At 43.7% G+C, this 12,690-nt stretch overlaps 1 protein-coding gene across 1 annotated transcript in view; it reads right to left on the bottom strand.

Moving 5' to 3' along the window:
• BTAF1 (B-TFIID TATA-box binding protein associated factor 1) overlaps nt 1-8,221 on the bottom strand; it is a 114,587-nt gene extending 106,366 nt beyond the window's left edge. Inside the window, exon 1 of the mRNA XM_079793800.1 lies at nt 8,077-8,221. Coding sequence (XP_079649926.1) covers nt 8,077-8,090 — 14 coding nt within the window. The 5' untranslated portion in view covers nt 8,091-8,221. The remainder of the gene's footprint in view (nt 1-8,076) is intronic.
• Nucleotides 8,222-12,690: the final 4,469 nt, after the last annotated feature.

Raw genomic sequence — 12,690 nt, 5'->3', positions numbered from 1 at the left:
CCTCCCATATATAGCAGGTCCTTGAATAACATCATTTTGCTTAAGGTTGTTTTATTATAATGTTGATGAGATGATGAGATGCCACAAGAAATTAACTCTTGTTTATATTAGTTAGCATATGGTAAAATGGTTTCATTGTAAGTTGTTTCCCTTCAAGTCTTAGGATCCATCAACAATGTTAAGTGAGGACTTACTGTAGTTTAAATCATCTCTAGATTACTTATAATACCAAATACAATGCAAATGCTATGTAAACAGTTGTTACAACTGTATTGTTTAGGGCAGGGGTGTGACCATATAAAGCCCACAAAATCATTTGGTCTGCCCCTGCCAAGGCAACCACAGGCGACACTAGAAATTCAATAAACCCAGGAGCTTTTTTCATAGCAACATAAATTTACGCTCAGTAAATTATATTAAGCAAATGATGTTATAAATATCCAAATGGCCCATGGCAGAAAAAAGGTTCCTCACCTCTGGTTTAGGGGATAACAAGAGTCTGTACACGTTAAGTACAGATGCAACCATTGTAGGCCTAACTACATAGTACACAACAACAACAATGTAACTTCTTTCCCCCAAATATTTTAAATCCAGATCTATGATTGCTTGAATCCACAGATACAGAACCTGCAGATATGGAGCACTCACTATAATTCATAATAGTCCTTTCTGTCAATCCTATAATGAATTGAAATTAGTAGTAAAAGAGGAATAGGCTTAGCAAACACAAGAAACAGATGCTGTCCTATAGATAATTTTAGCATTTCCCCTGTCACTAGGAAGGATCCACTGGAACTTCCCCCACATTAAGAAACTTCCTTTTACTTGGCAGAACAGACCTGTTGAAACAATGTTTCTCCTAAGTATCAGCAGTGCAGGGAATTAACAAAACTAAGCAAAGTTCTGTTCATATGTAGCAATTTGTTTCTTTCATAACAAGATATGTTCCGATTTTTTCCTGAATCCTTTCTGAACACTGCATCATTTTCAAATGCAAAGGTATATGTCACAAGTGTAAGATGTAGCTTCTAATGTAGTCAAATCATAATTACTGTCTAGACATTTTAGACATGAACCTCATTTTGTTTAGCTTATAACACTGAGGAAAAATTTTCTATATTTAAAATTTTCCTCTATATGATCAAGGAAAAACTGTTCATATTAACTAGTCAATGTAAAACAACAGCCAACTGATTCAGTTGTGGCATAAACAGGCAAAAGCATCAAAAACAATCTTTAAAAAATATCTGTATTAAGCCATCGAGCCCAACAATGTTATAGATTCACCATCTTCTGTAATGAGCATAATACTCCTTAACAATTCTTCTAAAACTACCCCAACTAGATAGTGACAGGTGATACTAGAGAAAGGAGCTCAAAACAAAGCAGCAGAATTCAAAGATTTAACAATTGTAATATAAATTGTCTGCAAGCAACACGGAAAGCAGTAACATATACTAATTTGTCTTTTTGCTGAGGCTGGTTTTGTAGGAACAAGTCAAGTAGCTAGTGAATGAGCTTAGCTTATTTTCCAGCATTCACATTTAAAGGGTAACACTGTTCTCTACTCCTACATTTATATGCTCCTTAACAATTGTTTATTAAGGGTCGAAAGGAATTACAATTTTTCAGTAATATTTCACTGCATTTTATTGGAGAACTTCAAATGCTATCATCGTGTATGTGCTGCTGAAGCGAGAATAAAATGCTATAATTGTACTTGCAGTTTTAGAGGGTCACAAAGTTTGTGGTGAGTTGTTTTTGCAAAATTTAACTCACCCATGTGCATTTCATCACATTCTTACAATTCAAAGTACAATAAATGTATAGGCCTTTATAAAACTATAAGCAGGGTCTAAAAAATGTGATCATTCAAAATGCAGTAATAGCCAATTTGCATTCTAAAATGCCACACTATCACAGAATTGTACCAATTATAAACTTTTAAAAATAACTCTAGCCCAGCTAGTGTGGCTCAGCAGTTGAGGATCGAACCAGGAACCAAAAGGTTGCCAGTTTGATTTCCAGTCAGGGCACATGGCCGGGTTACGACTCAATCCCCGGGGGTGGGGGTGAGAGGGGGGCAGGTGGGGGGGGGGGGTAAAGAGGGTGCAAGAGGCAGCCGACTGATAATGTTCCTCTCTCATCGATATTTCTATCTCTTTATCTCCCTCTCTCTCTCAAATTCAATTTAAAAATATATTTTAAAAATTCTAATAATATTTATTATGTTTTTTAAGTTATAAGCCTAGCCAATATTCCAGAAAAAAAATACTGTAGCTAAACTCAGAAGCACTCACTGGAAAACACTGGAAATATTCTACTATACATAAATTACAGTAAATCATTACAAGTATTAAAACAAGAAACAAAATCACTCATTTAAAAAAATGATGTACTGAGCACCTAGTAGGAGCCAGGACCTTCTGCAAGGGATAGAAAGATCAAACATATTCCCTTCTCTCACCAAGTTTATGTTAATCCAAGCAGGAAAGAGAACAACGAAACAATCAATTTCAAAGTATCCTATCTAATAAAAGAGTAATATGCAGATTGACCATACCTCCGCTACACCCAAAAGCCACATCCACCAGCCAATCAGGAGCAAGTATGCAAATTAACCCAACCAAGATGGCTGCGGCCACGGAGCGAGCAGGAGGCTTGGGTTTCCCCGGCAATGGAGGAAGCCAAGCTTCCTGCACACCCTGGCCAGCCCTGGACTCCACTCAAGGCTACAAAGTTTCAATTATAGAAGATAAATAATTCCCAACAAAAATGGTGGCAGCCACAGAGCTGGAGAGAGCAGGAGGCTTGGGTTGCCCCTGGTGATGGAGGAAGCCAAGCTTCCTGGCCTGCCTTGGCTTCCCCTCAAGACCACAAAATTTTAATTACAGAAGATAAATAAATCCCAACAAAAGTGGCCGCGGCCACAGAGCGAGCAGAAGGCTTGGGTTTCCCGGGAGATGGAGGAAGCCAATCTTTCCGCCCGCCCTGGCCTCCACTCAAGGCTACAAAGTTTCAATTATAGAAGATAAATAAATCCCAGATACCAGGGCCTCCACTTGGGTCACCGGGGGGCGTGGCCAGTCTGCAAACCACCACAGGCCCCTCGCCGAGGCCACCCCATGCCCCAAGGGAACCCCACCCTGATCCTGTACACCCTTCAAGGCAAACCAGCCAGCTCCCACCAGGCCTCTATCCTATCTAATCTATAATAATAAAAGCCTAAGCGACCATTGCAACCAAACGGACAACCGAACAGGCTATGTGGGGTGACCAGGCCAGCAGGGGGGTTAGTGAGGGGCAACCAAACGACCGAACAGCAGGCTGCGTGGGGTGACCAGGCCTGCAGGGGGGGGGGGGGGGCAGTTGGAGGCGACCAGGCCAGCGGGGGGGGGGGGGGGGAGGGGCAGGCAGTGAGGGGCGACCAAATGACTGAGCAGCAGGCTGCATGGGGCGACCAGGCCGGCAGGGGGGTTAGTGAAGGGTGACCAAACAGCAGGATGCGTGGGGTGACCAGGCCGGCAGGGGGTGGGGGGGCAATTGGGGGCGACCAAGTAGCAGGCTGCATGGGGTGACCAGGCCAGCAGGAGGGTTAGTGAGAAGCAACCAAACGACTGAGCAGCAGGTTGTGTGGGGCGACTAGGCCAGCAGGGGGGTTAGTGAGGGGCAACCAGGCTGGGGGGGGGGGCAGTTGAAGGTGACCACGACAGCAGAGGGCAGTAAAGGGCGACCAGGCTGGTGGTGGTGGGGGGCAGTTAGGGGCGACCAGGATGGGGGGAGGGCAGTTGGGGGCGACCAGGACAGTAGGGGAGGGCAGTTAGGGGTGATCAGGCAGGCAGGCAGGTGAACAGTTAGGAGCCAGTGGTCCCAGATTGTGAGAGGGATGTCCGACTGCCGGTTTAGGCCCGATCCCCTAAACCGGCAGTCGGACATCCCCCAAGGGGTCCCGGATTGGAGAGGGTGCAGGCTGGGCTGAGGGGACCCCCCCTCGTGCACGAATTTCATGCACCAGGCCTCTAGTAAAAGAGTAATATGCAAATTGACCATCACTACAACACAAGATGGCTGCCCCCATGTGGACACAAGATGGCCGCCACAAGATGGCCAGCAGGGGAGGGCAGTTGTGGGCAATCAAGCCTGCAGGAGAGGGCAGTTAGGGGTGACCAGGCTGGCAGAGGAGGGAAGTTGGGGGTGACCAGGCCTGCAGGGGAGGGCAGTTAGGGGTGACCAGGCCTGAAGGGGAGGGCAGTTAGGGGCAAACAGTCTGGCAGGGGAGCAGTTAGGCATCAATCAGGCTGGCAGGGGAGTGGTTAGAGGGTGATCAGGCTGGCAGGCAGAAGCGGTTAGGGGCAATCAGGAAGGCAGGCAGGCAAGCAGTTGGGAGCCAGCAGTCCTGGATTGTGAGAGGGATGTCAGACTGCACACCCTGGCCTACCGGGATCAGGCCTAAATGGGCAGTCGGACATCCCTAGAGGGGTCCCAAATTGGAGAGGGTGCAGGCTGGGCTGAAGGACACCCCCTCCCCCCGTGCACGAATTTCATGCACCAGGCCTCTAGTCCTATATAATAAAAGGCTAATATGCAAATCGACCAAACTGCAGAACAACTGGTCGCTTTGATGCGCACTGACCACCAGGGGACAGGCGCTCAATGCAGGAGCTGCTGAGCTGCAGTGACTTGGCAGTGGCAGTTCTCACGTGACGCACTCCGAAACCAGAGAGGAAGGAGCCTGATTCCTCACAGGGCCATGCAATTCCACCTTGGGCCGTGGGTTATGTTGTTGCTGGGGCACTGCCCGAATCTGGTTTACTGCACAGATGGCGTTCCATACCCTGTAGAACAACAACTTTACAGAGTGCCCTCTTGCACTCCGGGACCTCTCTGGGGATGTCGGAGAGCCAGTTTAGGCCTGATCCCCGCAGGCCAAGCTGAGGGACCCCACCTGCCAGAGGGAGCCCCTCACTCCGCAGATGCGGGGGGGGGGGGGGGGAACCACGGGAGGTTGGCTCCAGGGCGGGTCTGGCCCTGCCCTTTCAGCCACCTTCTAACTAATTTCCTTTCCATGTGCACGAATCGGTGCACCGGGTCACTAGAGATAAATATTAGGATTGGCAGAAGAACACATTGGTGCAAAAAGCTCACATGAAGTAAAGCCAGAGAAGGCTTCCTGAACAAACTGACATATTGCCTTAGACCCAGAATATAAGGTTGGAATTAGCCAGACTTAGGGGCAGGACACAAGAAAGAAATGTTCCAGAAATAAAGATTAGGAAGTGAGAACACAAATTTGGAAAAGGGGAGAAAGGAAGCGAGAGAGACACAGAACTTGACACAAGATGAAGCTAAAAACGTGAAGCAAGAATCAGATCACAAAAGACCTGGAAAGATATGTTTATTGAGAAATTTGGACTTTATCCTATGTCATTAGAAAACTATTGGGATTTAAGCAGAAAAATGACAATATTAAAATGTGTATATTAGCAAATAATATGGCTGAAGTAAAGAATAAATTAGAAAGAGCTGCCATGGAAGGCAAGAAAATCAAGTGGTTGCTGTTGCAAGTGTCTGGGATTAGAGATGACGGTGGTATGAAGCAGGATTGTGGTAACTGGAATGGAAAGAAAAACAACTGACCAGACAAAGATTAGAAAGGTAGAACTGAAGATATTGGGTTTGGTGACCTGCTAGATAGAGGGGAAAGAGAGAGGGAGAAGTCAAATATTTTTTTTTAAATATATTTTATTGATTTTTTACAGAGAGGAAGGGAGAGGGATAGAGAGTCAGAAACATCGATGAGAGAGAAACATCGATCAGCTGCCTCCTGCACACTCCCTACTGGGTATGTGCCCGCAACCAAGGTACATGCCCTTGACCGGAATCGAACCTGGGACCCTTGAGTCCGCAGGCCAACGCTCTATCCACTGAGCCAAACCGGCCAGGGCGAGAAGTCAAATATTATCCCAAATTTCTGAATCTGGCAATTGAGGGAATGATGATGGTACCAACTTACTGTTCCCTTTCTGTTGGAAATATTTACAGGTCCTAAAAACATTATTACAGTTCCTTTTCGGTTATGTGCATTGATATAAACAGAGCAAAAAATATTACTGATTTAATTCTGGCAAATAAGCTTTTTATCTCTTGAACTATCTTCCACCTACTCTGCATGAAATATTAAAATGAGTCTGTATTTCACAAGCATACAGTAACAGGAGAAAACAAGATATTTAGTTAGTAAAGAAACTTTGCTTAGCGTATGGAGAAGGCCAGCTTGAAATTAAAGTTTGCAATTTAGAGTGAATCCGCAAATGAAAAAGGCAAGAACTGACAGTATCCCCAAAACACAAGAGTCTCAAAAGTGTTTTCTTTGAATCTATTATATTACAAAAATAAGCACAGGAGTAGCTCTTCCATAAAACCATGACAGGCTTTTTAAAAAGTAGAATTTAATAGAATTTTGGCAAGATGAATAAGAAAGAATCTACTGGGGGTGGGGGAGTGAGGCACTACCCGCTGAAATTCAATGTCAAGAACAAAAGGCAGTATCTCTTGAAACCCACTCATTCCTTCAGAAATGTAGGTGCCCTAACCTTCTGGTCAAGCAGATTAGTCTCTTTTTAAACACTTTCATTTTGACTCTATAAAACCATATCCAATACTGTGAAAATACACTTAGCTCTAAGAAAGGAATTTCAAGAACAACTCATTCCCTTACATACTGTATTACCTGGTAGACAAATATAATAGTAAAGCTTATGTATCAATGTATTTATAATGCACATATTTATGTATTTATATGGAAGGTAACACACTGAAAAGGCGAGAACTTGCACAGTCTTGTAACTTCCTGTATTTGCAAAAATTGAAAATACCACTTGTATTCTCTCAAGGCAGCTTTATATATCACAAAATAAAGAATTTCCTCACATTGAATGGGTTCCATTAGTCGATGAAATAAAAAGTAGATGCCCCATACTCCAGGTACCTAGCAACCCCCTTCACCCAACTCCCGTGGGCTTGTCCCACACACTATTTCATCAGTTATCTGGGGAGTCTGTGAGGGATGGGGGATCCTTTCTCTTGGAAAACAGATAAAAGCCTGAGCACATAGTGTGTTCAAGGACCATGTTCTTGGTTATGAAAAAAATAATGAAAACTATTTGTTTTCTGAACTATCATCTTTCCTTCCGTCTGTGTGGTAAAATGACCCAATTCTCATGAAAACGGACTTCAGGAACGCTGAGAAACTTGCTAAATCCTTCTAGTTGTCGTCACAGGGACTGCTGTCCCCTACTTACATGTCCAGAGACCCACTAAAATCAAACACCTGACGAAAAGTTCTCCCACCATTCTATCCTATTGCAGGAAAGGTATGCAAACGTGTTGGCTTTTCCTACAGGTCCCCTAGCCTAGACGTTCCTGTTGACAGGCAACACACATTTTTAAATAACTTAAGATGTGTGATATGCCTTTCACGGCTTTAGTTGAGGAAAACGGTACTAATACGATAATTTGCCCCAAGATTACCAGGCTGACGACTGAATGTGCACTGCTACACAAAAGGTAAACTCTACTGTAATGTTAAAAAAAAAAAAAAAGTCATCAGGAAAAAACACACACCTATCTCTAAAGCCGTAACTATAAAATGTTAACGTAAATTAGAAGCTCCTGTAGGTCATTGTACTCTAATTGCCCCATCCTGGAGCGTTCCTACCAGGTTTTCCCGTGAAATGGAGGTTAGGGAACAGCCCTTAAAATACGGAGATGAAAGAGGGAAGAGAAACCAGACAAGAGAAACACGGTGAGGAAAGAGAAAAACTGGCTCTCTCGTGGCAATCAGTCAATTACACACACACCAAAAAAAAACAACCAAACAAACAAAAAAACACACGTTTTGAACCATTCACGAGGAGGAACCCGAGCCCAAAGCCCCGCAGACTGAGGGGCGAACTCCAAGGCGCCCGAGCCCCGTGACAACGGGAACCGCTCCCTTCTAGGAGGGGGTCGCGGACTGGAGACGGTGGCTCGCCGGGGCCGCCTCCCCGCCGGCTGGTCGGGAGCGAGACCCACCTGGAGACGGCCATGGCCGGGCGCCGGCGGTTCGAGGTTCCCCGCGAGCTGGGCGCCGCGCCGCCGAGGCGCTAGTTTCCCGAGAGCAGCGCGGCGCAGGCCCAGACCGCGGAGCAGAGGGGAGCGGCTGGCGCGGCGCGGGGCGTCCGGGCGCGGGCTCTCGGGCATCTGCCCCCGGCCTACCGACGCTCGTCGCCGTACGCGGCCCGGGAGCAGGGGTCTGACACAGCGGAGGCGGCAGTCCTCCGACCCGCACGACTTCAAACCCGGTGCCCCCAGCCCCGCTCTCTGCTGACGCAGGCGTCCGCACGCCGGACCCAGCGTCAGCGCGCCGGAAGTGACGTCAGCGCCCCGCGAGGGGCTCCGCTCCGGGGTGAGGGCGAGGAGTGTCTGCAGTTTGGGCCTGGCCGCGAGCGTTTAAAAAAGGGGAAGAGGAAACCTCTTTGTGCTCACCTGGAGAGGGTCACTTCATTTTAAAACGAGGCGGGACGAAGGCCTGTGGGACCCCCTCATTTATGTTTTAGAGAAGGAAAAAAAAGGCGATTTCACCATAGTTCCGGAAGTTCAAAAACTTAGTTTCTAACTATTTCCTTTCCGCCCCATCCTCACCCCACCGAACTGCTTCTGGAGAAAGCAATTACGGAGGACCTTAGGGCGCTCTGGTCCAGATGGGGAAGCCAGTGGGAGGGGGGACATGAAGACAGATCTGCGATGGCACTTAAGACACGGTTCACATGTTTGCCCTGTTTGCCAGAAGTTCTGCATAGGTATATTCGAGGGACGGTCTTTTAAAAGGCAACTATTTGGCCAAGTTGGACTTCCCAATTGTTTCATGGTGATGGTGCCATCATTTTCTCAACCAGATGTGAAAACTCCCAGACTTTGTTTGGGGGGGTGGGGAAAGGGTCAGGTTTATCTGGTTATTCAGTCGCTTAATTCATTAGGTTTTTAAATTTTATCTTGTCACCTAGTGCAGGCCCTTATCACCATCAACTTGATTTTGATGAAAGTAGTCAAAGTAATATTTCTCCATGTTCTTCAGCCGAGCTCATCTTAAAGGCCACTAAGATGAATCTTCAAAAAAACACTGTGTTTATTGTGTCACTCCTCTGCTTGTAAAACTTGTACATTGGCTTCTCATTTCCTGAAGAGGCTATGTCTCAAGCCCTGAGTCTGTTTTTCAACTATAAAAGGAGGCTAATGAGCAGTACTATAGAAGGTATGGAAGTAAAATGAGGTCATGTATCTAGAAGAGCTTGCAAGAGCTTTGTAAACAATAAAGTAGTATATAAATGTAAGGAAAAAGAAACTAGCTTAAGTACCTGCTATACGGTAGGCACGTGGTATGCATTATCTCATATAATTCGTAGGCTTGCCCTGTAAAGTAAGTTTTAATCTTCACTTTATGGGAGAGGAAACTAAGCTCAGAATGTTTAAGTAATTTACTCAAGATCCAAGCTAGTAATAATATTTACTGTTCATTCACCAAGTATTTATTCATTCATCAAGTATTTATTTGGCACCTATTCTGTGTCAGACACTCTGCTAGGCACTTTTGTGCTATTACATCTGATTAAGCTGATGTTCAAATATCTTCACGTTTCACAGTCTCCTCCCACCTGCATTCGCAAATTTATCTCCTGCGACTGAAACGAAGCAGCAGGTACTATTTACTGACTGTACTATTTACATTCATTTATTCAACCAAAATTAAGTACGTACCACCTTGCTAAACTCTGTACTAGAAATTGTGACTTCAAAAGAAACCAGAACAGACAAGGTGCCCACTCTGGTTGAAGTTATAGTCTAGGAAAAAGAGAAAACAGATAAGAAAATACCATGTTTACATGTTATGTAAAACAGAATGATGAGATAGAGAGGCTGGTTAGAGACTCTAAACTGGGTAATTAGGAAAAATTGAGGAGTCACTTAAGGTGAGGCCCAAATGACAAAAGGGAGCCAGCTGTGTGAAGACCTGGGGAGCCTTCCAGGTGGAGGATACCCTAGGTCAGTGGTCGGCAAACTCATTAGTCAACAGAGCCAAATACCAACAGTACAACGATTGAAATTTCTTTTGAGAGCCAAATTTTTTAAACTTAAACTTCTTCTAACGCCACTTCTTCAAAATAGACTCGCCCAGGCCGTGGGATTTTGTGGAAAAGCCACACTTAAGCCGCCAAAGAGCCGCATGTGGCTCGCGAGCCGCAGTTTGCCCACCACGGCCCTAAATGCAAAAGCCTAAGAGAAGTCTGCTGTGTTGGGAGATGAGCTGGGAGAGGTAGAAAAGGGCCATTGTAAGGAATTGGGATTCTACTCTAAATGCAGTAAAAAGTTATAGAAGGTTTTAAGCATGTGAGTAAGAGGATCTGGTATACATTTTAAAAATCTTACTCTAATATCCAAGAAGTAATTAGATATGTAGTTACAAAGGACATTTAGAAGAGAGGAAAGGGCTAATATGATAGGTTTGTAAGGGATAGTGTGATAACCAAATATATTGATGTCAGCCTAATTGTTTTTAAGTCATTCTTCACCACACTTATCAGCTGTATGCCCAGGAGAGTTATATAACCTTTCTAAGCTTCAGTTTCTTCATCTGAGAAATAAAAATAATAGTACCACAGAGGGTTGTGATCAAGATTAACTGAGATAATGAATATAATGTTTATTGTAATAAAAACTAAAGATATTATTCATTACATTAGTTATTCTTTTTGTTAACTATGCGACCTTGAACAAGTGGCTTAACTATGTTTCAGTTTTCTCAGCTGTGAAATGGGGATAATAATAGCACTGGTCCACAACCCTTACCTGAAACCCCTGCCAGGTGGTTTTCTAGATTTAGAATTCTTTCCGTTTTGAGAAGTTATCCAATATACATGCCTTTTTTATATCACACCCCAACAGCTTCTAGGGCAGCACCTTATAACCAAATACATTTCTAGTTCTGCAGCAAAATGTATTAATAGGCATACTAAGAGGAATAAATAAAAGTCTGTAAATAACTACATGCCAGTTCAGATGAGGTTTTGCTTCCAAATGAATTGTTTTAAAGTATGGTTTTCAGACCTTTTTCAATTTCAGAATTGTAAATAATGAACCATGTACCATACTTTTAAGGTGCATGTAAAGTTGTAAGGATTAAATGAGTATATACATGATACACTTAAAAATACTAAATGCTAAATAAATAGCAGCTATTATTAATTTTATTATTATTAATCCTCATCCAAGGATATTTTCCACTGATGTTTAGAAAGAGTGGAAGGGAGGAATGGAGGGAGAGAAACATCAATGTGAGAGAGACACATTGATTGGTTGCCTACCGCATGCACCCCAACCGAGGCCAGGGATTGAACCTTCAACCCAGCTACGTGCCCTTAACGAGGAATCGAACCCAAGATCCTTTGGTGCACAGGCTGATACTAACCACTTAGAAACAAAGTGTGTACAGTGGGGTCACACACAGATAACTAAACCAACCACTGGCAATGGGGATGGAATAATCCTTAGACCACCCAAGAGATAGTTTCAGCTTCCCCTGAGATAAGCTCTACTGTGAGAGTTGGAAAGAAGGTTGTTTCACCTCCAGGCATCATACAGCCAGGGAAAAGAAGGAAAAGGAAGGAGTAAGAGGCAGTGCTTGTCTCAAGAAAGCAAAAATCTTCCCAGACTTAATATCTCATTGGCCAGAACAGTGTCATGTGGCCACTATAACTGCAGGGAATTCTGGGAAGATCGTGAAATGATACATGCACTAACTTTAGCCTTTTCTCATATGCTCAAAAGACCTTTGATATGAATATAAAAGTATAAATTATCCAGTGAAATTATTTAGAGGTTTACATCAAAGTTCTTACATCTACAGATACATTGTTGTCTCGTGGTAACCACAAAATACATTTTAGATGGATTATCTGAAATTTTAAAAATAAAAACAGTATAAAAAGTATGTATATTAAATTTTATATGTAAAATCCCAAATGAGATTTTATATGGATACACACTCTGCCTTTCTGTAGCCAAATGAGAGCCGGGTGGCTGTGGAAGGAGGGGAAACGGAGAACCAGCCTAACATCCTAACCTCAGGCCCATACCCAGGCGTCTGGTTGAAATAAACACAGGCACATTCAGGTTGAGGATCTTGAAATTGAGTTGTTAAAAGTCTACTTAGGCCTATACACTTCTTGAAAAGTTTTTGGGTATCCTCAGGGGTACATATGCTCCAGTTTAAAGATCACTGCTCTAGGGAAAACTGTACACAAGATTTCTACAAGAGTGTTCACTGCAGCACTGTTTATCAGCTAGCAAACTTAGAAATGGCCTACATGTCCATCTCGAGAATGATGGAGAAGTTAAATGTAATATAGCGTATGATGGGATACCAACAGCAGTAAACTAAATTAACTAGATCTATATATGCCAATATGGATGAACCTCAAAACCATAAGTTGAGTAAAATAAGCAAGATACAGAACAATATGTACAATATCAGACAATTTATATAAGTTCAAAAAACTATATTTACAAAGCAATACTATTTGTATTTTTAAATTATGAATTATATTCAACATACAGAAAAATATAGAGAATAAAATCTATGCATGTACTTAC

Source organism: Cnephaeus nilssonii (genome assembly GCF_951640355.1).
Source record: "Cnephaeus nilssonii genome assembly, chromosome: 16".
In the NCBI taxonomy this organism is placed as follows: domain Eukaryota; kingdom Metazoa; phylum Chordata; class Mammalia; order Chiroptera; family Vespertilionidae; genus Cnephaeus; species Cnephaeus nilssonii.
Note: the sequence above shows the minus strand (reverse complement) of the source record. Positions and strands in the feature narration are given on the sequence as shown.